Source organism: Rhinopithecus bieti, unplaced genomic scaffold (assembly GCF_001698545.2).
Source record: "Rhinopithecus bieti isolate Rb0 unplaced genomic scaffold, ASM169854v2 scaffold_23591, whole genome shotgun sequence".
Lineage (NCBI taxonomy): Eukaryota > Metazoa > Chordata > Mammalia > Primates > Cercopithecidae > Rhinopithecus > Rhinopithecus bieti.
In genome coordinates this window covers 96082-113239 of record NW_016811463.1, presented here as the reverse complement: position 1 = coordinate 113239, position 17158 = coordinate 96082, and the positions used below count along the sequence as shown (strand labels likewise).

At 38.2% G+C, this 17158-nt stretch overlaps 1 protein-coding gene across 5 annotated transcripts in view; it reads right to left on the bottom strand.

Annotated features, from left to right (window-relative positions):
* Positions 1-578: 578 nt before the first annotated feature.
* RASGEF1B (RasGEF domain family member 1B) overlaps positions 579-17158 on the bottom strand; it is a 43040-nt gene continuing 26460 nt past the window's right edge. For 2 of the 5 annotated variants that reach the window (XM_017893946.1, XM_017893947.1), the window contains exons 5-13: positions 15804-16019; positions 15239-15313; positions 13488-13583; positions 13271-13373; positions 10023-10102; positions 8535-8630; positions 3029-3124; positions 2229-2352; positions 581-771 (exon numbers count right to left, since the gene is read on the bottom strand). In XM_017893946.1, coding sequence (XP_017749435.1) covers positions 620-771; positions 2229-2352; positions 3029-3124; positions 8535-8630; positions 10023-10102; positions 13271-13373; positions 13488-13583; positions 15239-15313; positions 15804-16019 — 1038 coding nt within the window. In that variant the 3' untranslated portion in view covers positions 581-619. Of the gene's footprint in view, positions 772-2228; positions 2353-3028; positions 3125-8534; positions 8631-10022; positions 10103-13270; positions 13374-13487; positions 13584-15238; positions 15314-15803; positions 16020-17158 lie in introns of all 5 variants that reach the window. The other 3 variants (XM_017893949.1, XM_017893945.1, XM_017893948.1) reach the window with 3 other exon arrangements.

Genomic DNA, 17158 nt, shown 5'->3' with positions numbered 1-17158 from the left:
TGGGACCACAAAAAGAAGAGAAAATGTGCTTGTAAACCCTAGTACAAAAAGGTATACATTCTGAGTTTCTCAGTAGGACTATAATGATAACAATTTTGATATTATACCCTGGGCTGCTTGTGCCTATTAAAGTATCTCAAATGCTTAAAATACAAATTTAACCCTAGTTTTGTTCGAAAATACTCATAGAATAGCAAAAGTTGTAAATCTGAAAAATCTCCAGATTATGTTTAAAGTCCCAACTCTCTCCAACAAAGAGGTGACTGAGATCCACTTGGAAAATCGCAAACCCAACTTTATAAAGCCTACTGGTACTTCTTTTTTTTTTTTATCTTAGGTTAAATAAAATTTTAGTGTTAGAAGAACTATTCAGAAATGAAGTCTGAACTGATATATTTAGACAAAGCAATGCATTTTTTTTTTTTTTTTTTACATATTCTGGTTCGAGCTCCCATTCTATTAAATAATGGGAGAGAAAAAACAGTCCTGTATATCGCAGAGAACAAAAAAAAATGAAAGGCAATAAAGCAGAAGAGGCACAGTGAGAATTCTGAGCCACAAAGATTTGGTGTACAAGAGATAAGGTGCAGAGGACTTGGAACAGATAGACAGCAGCTCCCTATAGAACACATGTGGCTTTCTTCAAGTAAAGCCAATTTCCTTCAGACTTGTGCAGCAATGAGAAGAATGAGACCCACCTTAGAGACTTCCACCTGTCTTTCTCTATATGATTTTCAGGTCCTTCACTCTCATAAGAAGCCAAGTAGAGAGCTACAATCAAACAAAAGAAAGTGCATTAACATCAAAGCCTTCTCCTGATATATTATCTACCACCATCCATCCCTTGTTCAACTTGAGCCAAACTCCATAGCAAGATACTCTTCAAAATATCAGGTCATGACCAAGAAGCTTCACTGTTTCATGAAGAACACAGATTATCACTTTGCCTCTGACTGACCATCTCAATGAAAACCCAAGGGCTTCTAAGCCAAAAATGCACTTAATTACCTAAGAATGTATGAGGCAAAAAAAGTTTATAAAATGTAAGCCATATGACGCTGCCATACACTTAAGACTTAATGTCCTTTAAAAAGAAAGGGGTGAGGGTTCTTTCCTGGTAGCCTGAGTTGTTTTTTCCTTTTTTCTTTTTTTTTAAACTCTTTACTAGGTAAAAAGCCAGGTTTCTTAGGCCAATTTTCCATCCTTCTAATATTTTCTTTCTTTTCAAATCATAGACTCTTCATTTAAAATTCAAGTTTGTTATTAATCCTTTTTATAAAAGAGATTAAAAAGAATCAAATCCCCTCTGGCATAGGTGATATTAATTCAAAATGTTCTCCTGGTTGGGCGTGGTGGCATAATCTCAGCACTTTGAGAGGCTGTGGGCAGATTGCATGAGCCCAATAGTTGGAGACCAGCCTGGGCAACACGATGAAACTCTGTCTCTACAAGAAAAAAAAAAAAAGGAAAGAAAAAAAATTAATCTGGCATGGTGGTGCACGCCTGTACTCCCAGCTATCTGGAAGGCTAAGGTGGGAGAATTGCTCGAGCCCAGGAGGTCGAGGCTGCAGTGAGCTGTGGTTGTGCCACTGCGCTCCAGCCTGGGTGACAGAGTGAGTCGCTGTCTCAAAAAAAAAAAGTCATTATTGTAAATACTATCAATCTACTATGAGAAATTGTTAATAGGTGCTATTAATTTCTATAATATTAGGATATATCAAATCAATAAAATAAATCTCTAAATATTTTATGAGCTCACTTCTCTTCTGATGATTTTGTTCTGTATCTAATCACTTGTTCTGCTTCAAATTCCCTAATGTTTTAACAGGTTAAAATGTTCCAGTACTTTTTTAAACAGCAGGGGTAGCAATTTACTGTTTTGTTTTTTTTCTCCAAATTACATGGACTATCAACATGCCACAAAACACCTTTTGTCTATTCAAGTAAGTTCAAACAAGAAAAAAAAATTATCCCATTTGTGGCCATAGCTTTGCAAATCTGGTATTAGAAAGAATACTTAAACACAGAAACATACTGTTTGTAGGTGAATATTAAGTGCAAATATTTTAGGGACAAATCATACATTTTCTGTGACACAGAAAACTCTTAACATGAAACAGATCAGAGGACAGGCCTCACTACTATATGAGTAACCAAGCATTTCTATACTAACATCCTAAACAAACGATTTGGGGATGCTAGTGGTAGCTCCCACTGAATGGTCTTACCATCTTCACTGAAGACTGGTACCGTGATCAGATACTGCAAGATCTTCCGGTCCCTCTCAAATGGACACTCCACTTGTTTCCATGTCATAAATTCACTCACTTGTTTGGCCAGTTCCCAAAATTTCTGGAAGATAAGTAAAAGAAGAATATAAAGGTGATCATAAAAAAATAATTATGAGCTTGGGAGAGGCAATTCCATTCGAAATGATTCCCTCTTATTTTATTAAAGAGACAGGGTTTCACTCTGTCACCAAAGCTGGAGTGCTGTGGTACAATCATATAGCTCACTGCAACCTCAAACTTCTGGGCTCAAGCAATCCTTCAGCCTCAGCCTCCCAAGTAGCAGGGACTACAGGTGCGAACCACCATGACTAGCTAATATTTTAATTTTTTGTAGAGACAGGGTCTCACTGTTGCCCAGGCTGGTTTCAAACTCCTAGCCTCAAGCATTCCTCCCACCTTGGCCTCCTAATGGACTGGTATTACAGGCATGAGCTACTGCAGCTACTTTCTGGTCTTTGCTCTTCTGAATTATATAGTTTTCTTAATTTAATAAAACTCTATTTGTGAGGTATAAAAATTTTCTCAAGCTTCCTCAAATAGTAATAATCATCATCATAATGGCTCAGTTACTCTCTTCTACTTGGTATTGTTAATTTCTTAAACAAAATAATATGGAAAGAGATAATTTGTTCTGAAACTGCAGAATTGGCTTTGGCTCCCTGGCCTGGAATGCAGTGCTGGAGAAGCTGCCCCTCTCCTTGTGCTCGGATTTTTGTATCCTACTTTATCACACTCACCTCAAAATTGACATGGCCATTGGGAAGGCGGTTGGCACAACCCTCATTGAGGAAATAAATATCTTTGATTAAGAGACTGAAGAATGGTATCACAATCTAGAGGAAACAAAAGATTCTGATTTGTCTGGGCAAACAAATATTTAGTCTCTCATAAAAATACACGAGATTAATGAACAACATTAACTTTTGATTATATGAAAGGCCACAAAGAATGAAGGTACAGTATTTTGTTTCTTACACAACAGTAATTTCTTCCTTTAAATAATTTTGCTTACAATACAACTGCTATTTATAACCAAATAGCAGCAAGGACAAGTAGCATTGGGAAGTGAATAGGTTAGTACTTTTATTACAATTTTTCCTATTTTTCTCATTGTAGTAGTATGCAATAAAATCTGAAAATTCTAGCTATTAAGAAAGAAAAAATACCTAAAAGAACTCTTGCCTTTCATTTAGCAACCCCTTAGCAAAATGTTAATAGAATACCTATCACTGCAGGCACCATTTTTTTTTTTTAGAGACAGGTCTTGCTCTGTCACACTAGCTGGAGTATGGTGGTGCAATCATGGCTTACTGCAGCCTTGAACTCCTAGGCTCAAGCAATCCTCTAGCCTTAGCCTCCTACGTAACTGGGACTACAGGCATGTGCCACCACACCCAGCTAATTTTTAAAAATTTTGTGTAGAGACGGAGTCTCACTATGTTGCCCAGGTTAGTCTTGAACTCATGGGGGTCAAGCAATCCTCTTATCTCAGCCTCCCAAAGTGCCCAGATTACAGTCATGAGCCACCAAACCCAGCCATGTACCAAGATATTAAGATGCATGACCCATCTCCCTGCTAGAAGCTGTACTGCTTATTATTTAGACATCTACATTTAAGACAAAACTTTTTTTTTTAGATAAACATTTCTTCTTGAAGACATTCCTCAAGATAATGTGAGAGCTCAAGGTTTTAGAATAGTTGCTACAAACTTTCTATTGTAAACCTGGTCTGTGTATGACGAACAAGTTAGCACCTGCTCTCCCGGGAAATCACCTAAGAAGTACCTTGCACAATATGTTTTGAGACAAATGTGCCCGAGGTGAAGGAGGAAATATGAATGTATAAATTAAAATTAATAGTTGTTTAAAACAATAAACCTTTAAAATACTTCCCCATCTGAATTCTTTGGCTTGATGAGGTAGTATTTAATTAATTAGCCTAAAGCAATAATCTCTCAGTAAGTACCCCAAATCATACTAAACCCACAAGAAACAGAGAAAAAGGCTCACATACAGTAATTTCCATTTTCTCTCAAATGTCAACATATTTTTAAAGATTCTAAATTTCCTGCAATGTAAAAAATCCATTAAACACCGATTGTGGGTCTATCTTGTTTCCCCAAGGTCAGATCTTTGAAGTTTCCTAAGCTTATGACTCAGGTGGGTACCTCTATATTGAGTGAACAGGAAAACATACTTTTGGGCTCACACAAAAAAATATTAAGTATCAATTCCCTTCTAAGGAAAAATTCAGATTTTCACCAAAGTCATTTAAAAAACAAGTTTTGATTATTTTTGTTTCATTGATTTCTGAAAATAACCAAAATGAATCTTCCATTTTGACATCTTTGGACATCTCACCTAAATATACTTTTAATCATTTGTTATTATCTCTGAAAGTCTCTAAAGCCAAATTAGTAAAGATCTCATTACCTTTCCTTCTAATATGATTGGCTATTTTCTATTATGTTAGAACTAAACAACATAGTAACAATAGTAAAAGTACAACCGAACCTTGCTTCTTTGAAAGACTATTTGTGAATGGGAATGCTGGACTTTGGATGCTGCCAGACAATAGTAAAAAATTTGGCTTCAGAATTTACTGGTGATATAAGCTAGGAGTTGGCAAACTGTGGCCCTCGGGCCTCTTTTTTATGGCCTAGGAGCCACACATTTTACATGTGTAAGTAGCTAAAAAAATCAAAATAATAATATTTCAAGATGCATGAAAATTATATGAAATTCAAATGACAGTGGCCATAGAGCTTTACTGGAAGAGAACCATATTCATTCATCTTCATATTGTCTATGTCTGCTTCTGTGCTACTGTGCCCAAGGTGAACATGCACTTAGAGGATAATAAGGATACATCATCATAAGACAGCCCCAGGGAAATAAGAACAAAATTATAATCAAGATGTAATATTTGTATACTGTAGCGGCTTTTAAACAAGAACTTTATTTTTGTACTCTATTCTTTGGTGCTGAACTGTGAGATTCATGAGGTGTTGATCATTGACTGTTTCTTGCTGATATTTAAACTTCTCGTAAATTCACACCAAGTGCCTACAGCTGGAATAGAAATTCTAGGTGGCAGGGGCTATACCTTACATGATTTTTGCATTCAGGGGTGCCTGCAAGATGCTCCACTACTGACTATCTCAATCACTCTTTCATAAAAATAAAAATACAACTAATCTTACTTATGATACTTTACTGCTCTGTTCCTTATGCCTGTATACAAGAAAGAAGTCTTGCAGGCTTCAACTTTTCGTTTATTCATGGATAATTCCCTTCAGATCTGTAGCCCCTATACAAATCTAATACAGTGAAAATCAGATTATAAGAACTTCCATGAGCTAAGTGAATGTACACATTATTAATAGGACAAAGCAAAAGTTTATTTTCCTGAAGGTCTTGTCAATGATGTTTTTAGCAGGAGAACTTCTCAAGTAATAGTATTTTTGAATTTCCTTTCAAAATATTCTTAGTTCAGAAACCCAGCAACTACACCATAAGGGTTTTGCCAGTTCCACACCTAGAAATGAATGCTGATAAATAGGACCAAGTAAGTTCACAGGAGCAGAATTGGAATGGCAAGAGGATTTAAACCATGTAATCATATGAGGAATGGTTAAAAACCTGGAGACACAGGTACCTACAGAAAAAAAAAACCCAGCTATTTAAAGAATATTTAAGGGCTGCTGTGTGGAAGACACATTTGGTTTGTTCTATATTAGGTACCTAGAGATGTGCCACTCTGACCACACAAACTTGAGATTTAAAAGGATACAAAAGATTCACCATATTGGTCAGGCTGATCTCGAAATTCTGACCTCAGGTGATCTACCCGCCTCAGCCTCCCAAAGTGCTGGGATTATAGGCGTGGGCCACCACGCCTGGCCAAGAATCCCAATTTTCTTGAATAAAAGGTGGATTTAACTAGAAATGCTTTCACTCTCAGCCTTTGAGACCAACTGTAAAAAGAGATGGCAGTTTTTAAAATGGCTGTGTTTTTTTTTTAATTTTACTTTAAGTTCTGGGATACATGTGCACAATGTGCAGGTTTGTTACATAGGTATACATGTGTCATGGTGGTTTGCTGCACCCATCCACCTGTCATCTAGGTTTTAAGCCCCACATGCATTAGGTATTTGTCCTAATGCTCTCCTTCCCCTTGCCCCCAGCCCCCTTCTGGCCTCAGTTATGTGTTGTGTCCCCACCCTGTGTCCATGTGTTCTCATTGTTCAACTCCCGCTTATGAGTGAGAACATGCAGTGTCTGGTTTTCTGTTCCTGTGTTAGTTTGCTGAGGATGATGGCTTCCAGCTTCATCTGTGCCCCCACAAAGGACACGATCTCATTCATTTTTATGGCTGCATAGTATTCCATGGTGTATATGTACTACATTTTCTTCATCCAGTCTATCAATGATGGGCATTTGGGTTGGTTCCATGTCTTTGCTATTGTAAATACTGCTGCAGTTAACATACGTGTGCATGTGTCTTTATAGCAGAATGATTTATATTGCTTTGGGTATATACCCAGTAATGGGGTTGCTGGGTCAAATGGTATTTCTGCATCCTTGAGGAATTGCCACACTATCTTCCACAATTATGTAAATTATGTTGAACTAATTTACATTCCCACCAACAGTGTAAAAGTGTTCCTGTTTCTCCACAGCCTCACCAGCATCTATTGTTTCTTGACTTTTTAATAATTGAATGGATGTGCTTTCATTTGTTTAATGAACTACAGAGTACAATTTATATGTTCACATAGAACCTGTTTAAAACAAAACAAAACTAAAGCAGACACAATGTATTAAATGATGTAAAGGGTAAGTACTTGGGACTTTTTGTAGAAAAAAACTTAGAATTCCACAACTGAGAAATTTTGGAGGGATTGCACTTCAGAATTTCTTTGGCCAACGCTGCAGCTCCCTACTCACAGATACGATTCCACAGACTTCTGGGGCAGAGCCCACCAAGCCCTCACTGAAGCCCATGCAGAGAGAACCTTGCCTGCCCTGCAACACAGAGAAGGTGAATGAGGCCACGTACAGCCCCTTCAGTGGGCTTACTCTTCAGTGTGCTGCAATTCTCCCATATGTGCTCGCTGTTTGAAGCTTAAAAGACTTCATATTAGATTCTTTTCTCAATCTAATCACAAACATACTGGGATGGAGCAAGTAAAACTTAAAAGCTGGCAAACCCTGTCAGGCTACAGTAAGACTGTCATCTCTGCTTCATACCCCCTCCAATCTTATAAGTTCCTTTATGTAAAGAAAAAATTGGAAGGATTTACAATACTCCTCAAACATTGTTAGAACTGATATTTCAGATCTGATTGAGAACCAACTTAGCATTTACTAAAGGTGGGGTTGTGTGTTTATTTTTATTTTAGATCGTTTTGGCTGAAGCTTTTTCAGGGGACGTGATTGGGAAGCTGTGAAAGGTTTTTTACCTCATTTTCTTTTATTTGTGGAAGATATAGTTTAAGTTAAAAGATGGATGGAATTGAAACCGAAAATAACCTCCATCAAGCAACCTTCATTAACCCAGTTACCATAACTAAGCATTCACTTCTCAAATAACATGACCGCCAAATGCCGAAACAGCTTATCCTTCCTCTGTAAAGAAATATGACACCGAAACATGCCAAGAAAGGACCCTCAGAATCAAGAAAAGGGTAGATGCAGGATGGTACTAATTTGTTTAAGAGTATGGTAGAGTGAGAAAGGACCATTAATTTCTCAGACATTACCCCTGTACTTTTCTGCTACCCCATAATCCAATTAGTAACAGCACGCCTAATGTTACAGCAACTAACCTACTTTCTGAAAATAAATGACTTAACCATGGGAGGTAAGCTAATTCTTTTAAGAGAAAAGGTTACATTAAGTCAGCTACCTTGTGCAGAGCTTAAATGTCTATTTTCCATTAAACTAAATTACTCTTTAATGCTATTAGTCATCTTAACATATGACTTAATGTATTGCTTGAAACACAATTAAGAGGCACTACAGAGTAATTATTTAAGTAATGTAATAATAACACAGCAATATCCAGTCTAACAAACTTTCTGGTAGCATTCTCCATCTCTGTGTGGCAAGTGGTATCATTTCTAGAGTACATGTCTCTCTTAAATCTCAACAAGTAAAAAAGCTTCAGTGTAGTAGTTCACATAGCATTTCAGTATAAAACACAGCAAGTCTACCATAAGAAAGACTTTAAGTGCATACCTTTTCTCTACTACTATGAGCAGTTAAAGACCTTTGTGCTGCTCCACGAAGAGCTGTTCGATAATTATAGAAATTGCTTGAAGGGTCCATCTGATGCTATAGATAAAAGACAGAAGAATATTAACTCTTTATTTATTGTAAACTTCTGTAGGAAGTTTACGAGATCACACATTTAGCTACACATGAAATTCAAAATTAGTTAGGAAACTCAGTAGGAATATGATTTATCCTTCTCATACACACAAATGCACATGACACACATTGCACAAGTGTTTTCTTTCCTGAGGTTTGGTTGTAATTACGTGAACTGATGTCAGCTTCAATAAAGTTAAACCTAAACCACATTCTTTCTAGGCTAATTGTTGAGCTTAGACGTAAAACTAGTAAGAGTCAAACACCAGCAGCAGAAAAATTTCCTGTTTGCATCTGAAAGTCAATGGGCCCTCTGATGGTTAGCCATGTACAGTGATCCAACACTTTGTAGTGACAAATCATGCACAAATAATTGAAGCATATCATTTTGCAAGAAGGAAAAGAGATGTATTAGATTGTATGAATAGATCATAAAATAATAGGCATAATGATAATTTCCAATTTGGGAGAAAACTTGGGAAAGAACGCTTTCTTCTTATCTCCAAAGATAGTAATTCAAAGCACTGGCACACCAAGGTAGTGCTCAGATGAATATGATTCAAATACACATACTCTGGCACATGAATTTTTTTTTTTTTTTTTTTTTTTTTTTTTTTTTTTTTGAGACAGGGTCTCACTTTGCCACCCAGGCTGTAATGTAGTGGTGTGATCTTGGCTCACTACAGCTCCCACCTTCCAGGTTCAATCAATCCTCCTGCCTCAGCCCTGCAAGTAGCTGGGACTACAGGCACGCGCCACCACACCCAGCTAATTTTTTGTATTTTTCATAGAGGTGGGGTTTCGCCACGTTGCCCAGGCTGGTCTTGAACTCCTGGGCTCAGGTGATCCTCCTGCCTCAGCCTCCCAAAGTGCTAGTATTACAGGCATGAGCCACTGCACCTGGCCCACAATTCTTACTATCCTCAGAATTGTATGGGAAGGGCTTTTTCACAGGTCAGCTAAATTGCTGAAAGGATGAATAAATGTTACTCTAGGGATGGGGAACACTTCCCCTGAGACACTGAAGATAAATGAAGCTAATAGGCTCACAGTGAAGTAAAACTCTCAACTGCTCAGGACCGAAATTCCATTCTGGCATATAAGGTGATATGACTGACAGCTCACTATTTCTCCAGTCAATTAACCCCAGAATGGACATATCTACCTATGAAACAACCAGTACATAACCTGATTTATTTTCCTCTCCAATTCTACCCACTTTCCTTTCCCGGGGTCTGTAAAGATGGATGGGCTTTTTCCTCTGTCATAGTCTGATGGAAAGGCAAGACCACATAAAGGAATTCCACTTTCCAGGTGTAAAGTGTTACTTAACAGCAAAACATCGGCTTCACATACCTCAAGAATGTCAAATTTTGCAGTCTTCACTTTGGCCCAAGTTTTTTTTAGTCGAGAGACTGGGCTCATATTCATACCAGCTTCCCATTTGAAGTGGAGGGGAAGAAAAGAGGAAAATTGAAAGAGAGAAATAAGAAAACCATAAACATATACTTCTAAAAGCATTCATTACTAAGTGAGAATTCTAAAATTAGTAAGTAACAAACTCCAATTGTATAACTTTTTTTTTTTTTTTTTTTTTTTTTGCAAATTCTGAGTCGAGGAACAGCATAAATGCTACCATTGACTCTGTGCAGAGGTGAACACATTTTCTCTATAAAGGAAAAAAAAGTAAGCATTTTAGGCCATATGGTCTGTGTCATCACTACAAGACACTATCACTGTCGTGCAAAGACAGCCAACATCCAGTTATGTAGGTAACTACATATACAAATGGTTATGGTTGTGTTCCAGTAAAACTTTGTTTACGTGCACTGAAATCTGAATTTATATTACAGTCACATGTTAGAAATGTTAATATTATTATTTTCATTTTTTTCAATCATTTAAAAAGATAAAATCCATTCTTAGCTCACCGGTCATAAAGAAACCAGTGGTGGGCCATATTTGACCCACAGGTCAGTTTGCTGACCTTTGACCTAGAAACTAATGTGTCAACCATGCTTTGTGTGTGTTATCTCACATATCCCCTCAACATTCTTAAAAAATATGCTAAAGTTCTAGGGAGTAAGACATTTTCCCAAGGATATCCAGTTAACAAGTAACAGAGATGGAAGCTCACACAGAGCTAACACCATAACCCACACTCACTCCAACAAGCCAGGCTGCCTCTCCTGAATGATACTTTGTGTACTATAACTATTCAGAAAAATATTACAGTGGCTGTTGTACAGAAAAGGAACCCACGCTAGCCTAAATGAGTACATATATTAATTCCACGCCACCAACATTCATATTTTAAGGACGAGAAGTGGGAGATTGCTTCCTAATTGAGGTACAATTTACATACAAAAAATACACAGATCTTAAACACATAATTAGATGAATTTTGACTAATGTTTAAGTCCATGTATTACCACTCCAATCAAGATAAAGTAGCACATTTCATGATCCCAGAAAGCTCTTGGGCCTCTTCTGGTCACCTTTTGACCCTCTTCTGGTCACCTCCCCACCACCACAGAAATCAGAACACTGGCTACCTAAAACCACGGATTCGTTTTGTCTGCCCTAGAACTTCATATCAGTGAAATCATACTGTATCTACTCTTGTGTCTGGCTTATTTTGCACAACATAATGATTCTAAAATTAATCCATGTTACTTATATGTATCAATTGTTCATTTTTATTGCTGAGCAGTATTTCATTGTATTAATATGCCACAATTTATTTAGCCATTCATTTGTAAATGGGCATTTGGATTGTTTCCAGTCTTGGGCAATTATGAATAAAGCTGCGTTCTTTTACAAATCTTCCTGTGGACATGTGTTTGCATTTCCATGGAGTAAATACATAGGTGTGTGCAATCTCTGCATTGCAGGGTATAAATATGTTTAACCTTATAAGAAACTGCTGAATAGTTTTCCAAAGTAGTAGTACCATTTTATACTCCTGCCAATAATGTATAAGAGCACCACTTGTTCCACATCTTCAACACTATTTGGTATAACCAGTTTTTAAAATTCCAGTCATTCTAGTGCATGCAATGGTATTAATATTTTGCTGTAATTTAATTTGTATTTCTCTGATGACTAATGATGTGGAACACCATTCCAGATACTCGTTAACCATTAATATACAGTATCTTCTTGCATGGCATATCTGTTTCAGTCTTTTGGCCTTTTTTTCACTGGGTTATTTATCTTTTTATTGATTTGCAGGGTTCTTTATAGATTCTGGATACAAGTTATTTGTCAGCTCTATGTATTACAAACATTTTCTCTGATGCTATGGCTTGCCTTGACATTTTCTTACTAGTAGAAGAGGGAAATTAAGTAATTTATTATCTAGACTGTGAGCCTTTCAGTCCCTGATTCAGATAATCTTTCTGTTTGCTATTTTCATGGAGTTAGTCAGATAAATAATAAGCTGAGACTTGGCCAGTAATTTTCTGGGGGAAGAGAAAGAGGAAATGGTATGTACACAAAATGGAAAAATAAATTGGTGGAAGGGAGAATTTATTAGATTAAGATTCTTGAATTAAATTTGGTAGACTCTCTAGCTTTAAACTGATCCTTCAAAAAGACCTCAATGCTCTTCTTCTTCTTTTTTTTTTTTTAAGACGGAGTCTTGCTCTGGCGTCAGGCTAGAATGCAGTGGCATGATTTCAGCTCACTGCAACCTCCGACTCCCTGGTTCAAGTGATTCTCCTGCCTCAGCCTCCTGAGTAGCTGGAATTACAGGCGTGCACCACCATGCCCAGCTAATTTTTGTATTTTTAGTAGATAACAGGGTTTCACCATGTTGGCTAGGGTGGTCTCGATCTCCTGACTTCATGATCCGCCTGCCTTGGCCTCCCAAAGTGTTGGGATTATAGGCATGAGCCCACTGTGCCCGGCCTATTCTTTTATTGAAATGTTTATTGAGCACCTATAATTTGTAAGATGGCCATATAATTGATCATACAAACTAGGACACTTTTTAATGAAAGAATTATTATCAAAAGCTATTATCAATAATTAAGGCAAGACAACAGATATAAATTGGAACAACTAAGACATATTGTTACCACACATATTTATAGAATGAAAGGAAAGAAACACGGTCTCTGATGTTAAAACCTCCATAATATAGAGGAGTGAGTTTGTATACTAGAGTGATAAGGTCTGTGGGTGATAAGTACTAGAAACCTGAACAGTTAGAAAATGTGCCAGTTTCTTAGGCCACCCTCTTGTCCAAGGAATCAGATAATTGAGTCTTGGATCATTATTTCTATAATACTTGATATGCAAGCTGCCAAAATACTTTTTAAAACTCTTTATTTAGACAAGTATCTTACCTACAAGTCTTTGTAGATGAATATTTAGCTAAGGTTAACTTAAAACATTCCAAGAATTCTTGCATACTTAAGAAACATTACACACCTACTCGCACCCTTTTGCCTATTTAAAGCATTTTGGACATTCTCAAGTAACTCAGGATTAAAAAATACAGCCTGTACTAACAAAACTATACTATTTGCAAATTTTCTGTGGGTCACTTTACAGGATTCGTAAAGATAAAGGACATGTATCCTCCACAAAATACTCACAGATTATCGCCATCAAGGAGTTGAAGTTGCCAATGTTAAAACACTCCCGAGCTACGTCAATGAAATACTCAATCATTCTTGCTCGGTGTTTTTTCTTAACAGGCTATATAGTAAAAGACAATAGAGGGCAGTTATCCAGTATAAAGGCCCAACAGTTCTAAAATAAGTAGGAAAAAATAATACTGAGAGCTAGGAGATAGAAAATTCATTTCCTCACCATACAGATTTCTGTAGCAACCAAGTAGCTGAGGCGATTAAACCATTCCACGTAAGCTTCTAAGTTTCGTGTTTTCTTCCGTTCACCATAGCAACTCTTTAGAGAAAACAAAGTAAACGGACGAGTTAGAGGAAAAAAAGAACGTATTGGACTCTCATTTTGTGAAATACGAGCCTTTATTCTCAGTTTATGGATTAGGCAAGCTTTTTAGAACAACAGAAAGAGAGAGAACGACAATCACTGGCATTTTTGATTATCCTTACAGAAATATCGAAGGCTTTTAGGATAGTCCAGTGAAACACGTGAGGTCTAGAAATGTACTCTGATGCATTTATAAAAGTGTCCTTAGGCCGGGCACAGTGGCTCACACCTGTAATCCCAACACTTTGGGAGGCTGAGGCGGGTGGATCACCAGAGGCCAGAAGTTCAAGATCAGCCTGGTTAATATGGTGAAACCCCATCTCTCCTAAAATACAAAAAATTAGCTGGGCATAGTGGCACGTGCCTGTAATCCCAGCTACTCAGGAGGCTGAAGCAGGAGAATTGCTTGAACCCGGGAGGTGGAGGTTGTAGTGAACTGGGATCACGCTATTGCACTCCAGCCTGGGTGGCAGAGTGAGATGCAGCCTCCAAAAAAAAAAAGTGTCCCTAACCCCTCTTCCCGAGAAACTAAGTTAGTCTGGATTGTATCTTCAGAAACACAATTCAGAGGAAGAGTTCTGGCTGCATTCCAAAACGATCCTGACTCAGTAAATGGAGTGCAAATACCAACTGCTATAATTGATACAGCAAAAAGTGGCTACCAGTACAAAGGAGTAGAAATTTTTTACTTAAAATTAAGCATAGGACAAAATTTTACAACATAATGTTGCAACAAACTAAGTATCTTTCAAGTAGATAAACAGAAGTCTACACCATCATGGTCTTTAGTAGGGTGAGTAACACATTGTTCAAAGGCAAAAAAGTTAATCTCATCTTGAAGTTCAAGGCCAGCTTGAAGAGGCTAATTACACCCCTCTTTCCTTCCTTCCAAAAGAAACAAACAAACAAAAAGTCCACTAGCCTTCTATGGCAAAACCAATTCTTCACTTCCTGTATTAGGAGACACTATTCTAAGTCCGGAAAACAGCTGTTGCCCCTACTCCCAGAAGGGGGCTTTCATCAGCGGGTGTTGTAGTCTTTGCCTAGCAATTCAAAATGCTTCCAGGTCACTGGAAGAAAAAAATTTTCTTATATGCGTACACTGATTTGACAATCCATGCCCAGCATTAATTTCTTTAATAGTGGGCTGCACCGAGGCAATGAACGTCTCATGAGAGATTCACCTCAAAACAAGAGGCAAAGCAGTCAAGCCCTTTACTCAGCAAGCTGGATGTGCATCCTGTCTTTCCTGCCCCTGCTATTGTTGAATTATGGGCAGAACCTTCTCAGCAGATTCTTAATCTGCTAAAACCATTATGCTTTCCTCTCCTATTTTCATCACCACAAATGCCTGCATCTACTTACTAAATTTCCCAATAAGGAGGAAGAAGAGGCTACAAGTTAGTGATGGGGCAATATTGTGAAGGAGCTTGGAGACCTCGGTCAAGAAAACTGCAATGAATCAGACATGGCTGGTGGAAAAAAAAAAAAATTCTGATTTTAAAATCTAAAACCGAATATAGTTCTAACTTCTGTCCCTTATACCCACTATCACAGACTGAGAAATCCCATTTCTGGTTTCAGTGTTGACCTGTGGGTCGACTGATTACCTTGTCATTATCCAAAGGGCCCTTTTGCACGAACGCCTGAACAAATTCTTCTGGCCCAATATAATTGAGCCTCTCCTGAAACACAAACCCAGAAGGTCAACAGTATTAAAGAAAGTGAAAAGAAATGGACTGTCAACTCCCTCTATGACTTTTGGCACCACCTTCCATTTCTTAATGAAGATTATAAAATAAGCCTTTAACCCTAAATACTTTCATCATCTTCAAGGTCTGTGCAGAGGCAATTTTCTGCTTGGGTCAATATTCCACAAGATAGTGAAAGGCTGAGCAGGTTTTGGAAAAACTGATTAGAGGCAGGAGGTGAGGAAGGTCAATAAACTCTTTGCTCTTCAGCCTTGTTTAGTATTTATTTACAAGTGAATCCCCAGAATATCAGAAGCATTCATACTCAAATCCATAAACACCGTATGTTTCAGCTGTCTCAGATGATTTCCCACTTGGATTATTCTAACCTCTCCTGTGACATTACTGTTGACAAATATATTGTCTGGTTGCCAAAGCAAAGCAAATCTGTGGTTGTAAAGGGCAAAGATGATAACGGCCTTACCAGCTCTATATGAGTCAGCTGCTGGGCCAACGTGTAAGGGTCATTGCAGACAGTAATGATATCCCTTTGTATGGACTGTGGCTTGGTCTTGAGAACTGTGAGCCGATCTGTGGATGTGGAGCTGATTTTTGCCAGGACTTCTTCGTACTGGCTAAGCGCAGCAAGTTTGCGGATCAGACACTGCATCATCTGCTGGACATTCTTTCTGTATGTCTGCTAGGGAATAAGTGAAGAATTACATCCGTGCTCTGCATGTCTGGTTTTGCCACTATGCAAACTCAGAGACTATGTCCTCAAATGATTTTACCTGGACACTGGAGAATCAACTGGGTTAAGGGAAGTTACAGGAAGATTTGGCTAGCTCTAACAGTTTGAGACACATGCATAAGGCATTTTCAAACCTGTAAGGTTTAATTCTTCTTTGGGGTTGCGACTGAGAGTACAATTCAGGTTGGGCCATGAAAACACTACAGTGACAATCTAGATTACCTCTTGAGGGAATCCAGTATAATGAGTACTAAGTATAACTGAATGTCCTCTGTTCCAGCAAAGAAATGTACCTACCAGTTTACTGCTGGTGGGTTGAAATACATTGATTGCAAGTCAATGTATCCTTTTCCTAACACTTTTCTTTAGGGCCACCCTCTTGATTTCTCTAGTCCTATCATTCTCAATCTCATCAGTCTGGCTACTTAGCAGAAATATACCATTACTTCCCACTCACCCCTCGAACCACCTTCTTTTGTTTTGTTTTGTTTTGTTTTGTTTGAGACGGAGTCTTGCTCTGTTGCCTAGGCTGGAGTGCAGTGACATGATCTTGGCTCACTCACTACAACCTCCACCTCCTGGGTTCAAGTGATTCACCTGCCTCAGCCTCCCGAGTAGCTGGGATTACAGGCATGCGCCACCACGCCCGGCTAATTTATGTATTTTTGTAGAGACGGGGTTTCACTACATTAGCCAGGCCAGTCTCGAACTCCTGACCTTGTGATCCGCCTGCCTCGGGCTCCCAAAGTGTGGGGATTATAGGCGTAAGCCACCACGTCCAGCCTACCATCTTCTTGACTTACACATAAAATGTGGATTACCATGAGGAAGCAGTAGATATTCATTTCTGGCATCTGACCTCCACTGGGCTCATATTCATTTCTTTTGCACTCATGACTCACTATTAATGTTCACAACCAAACTCTTCCACGTGGCAATTCTCCCTGCAACACTACTCCCGGGTGCCACTTTGTTTGCTACTTCATAATGCTGCAGCCTCATGCATAAGATAAACTGGTTTAAAAAAGCACTGCATGGGCCGGGCGCGGTGGCTCAAGCCTGTAATCCCAGCACTTTGGGAGGCCGAG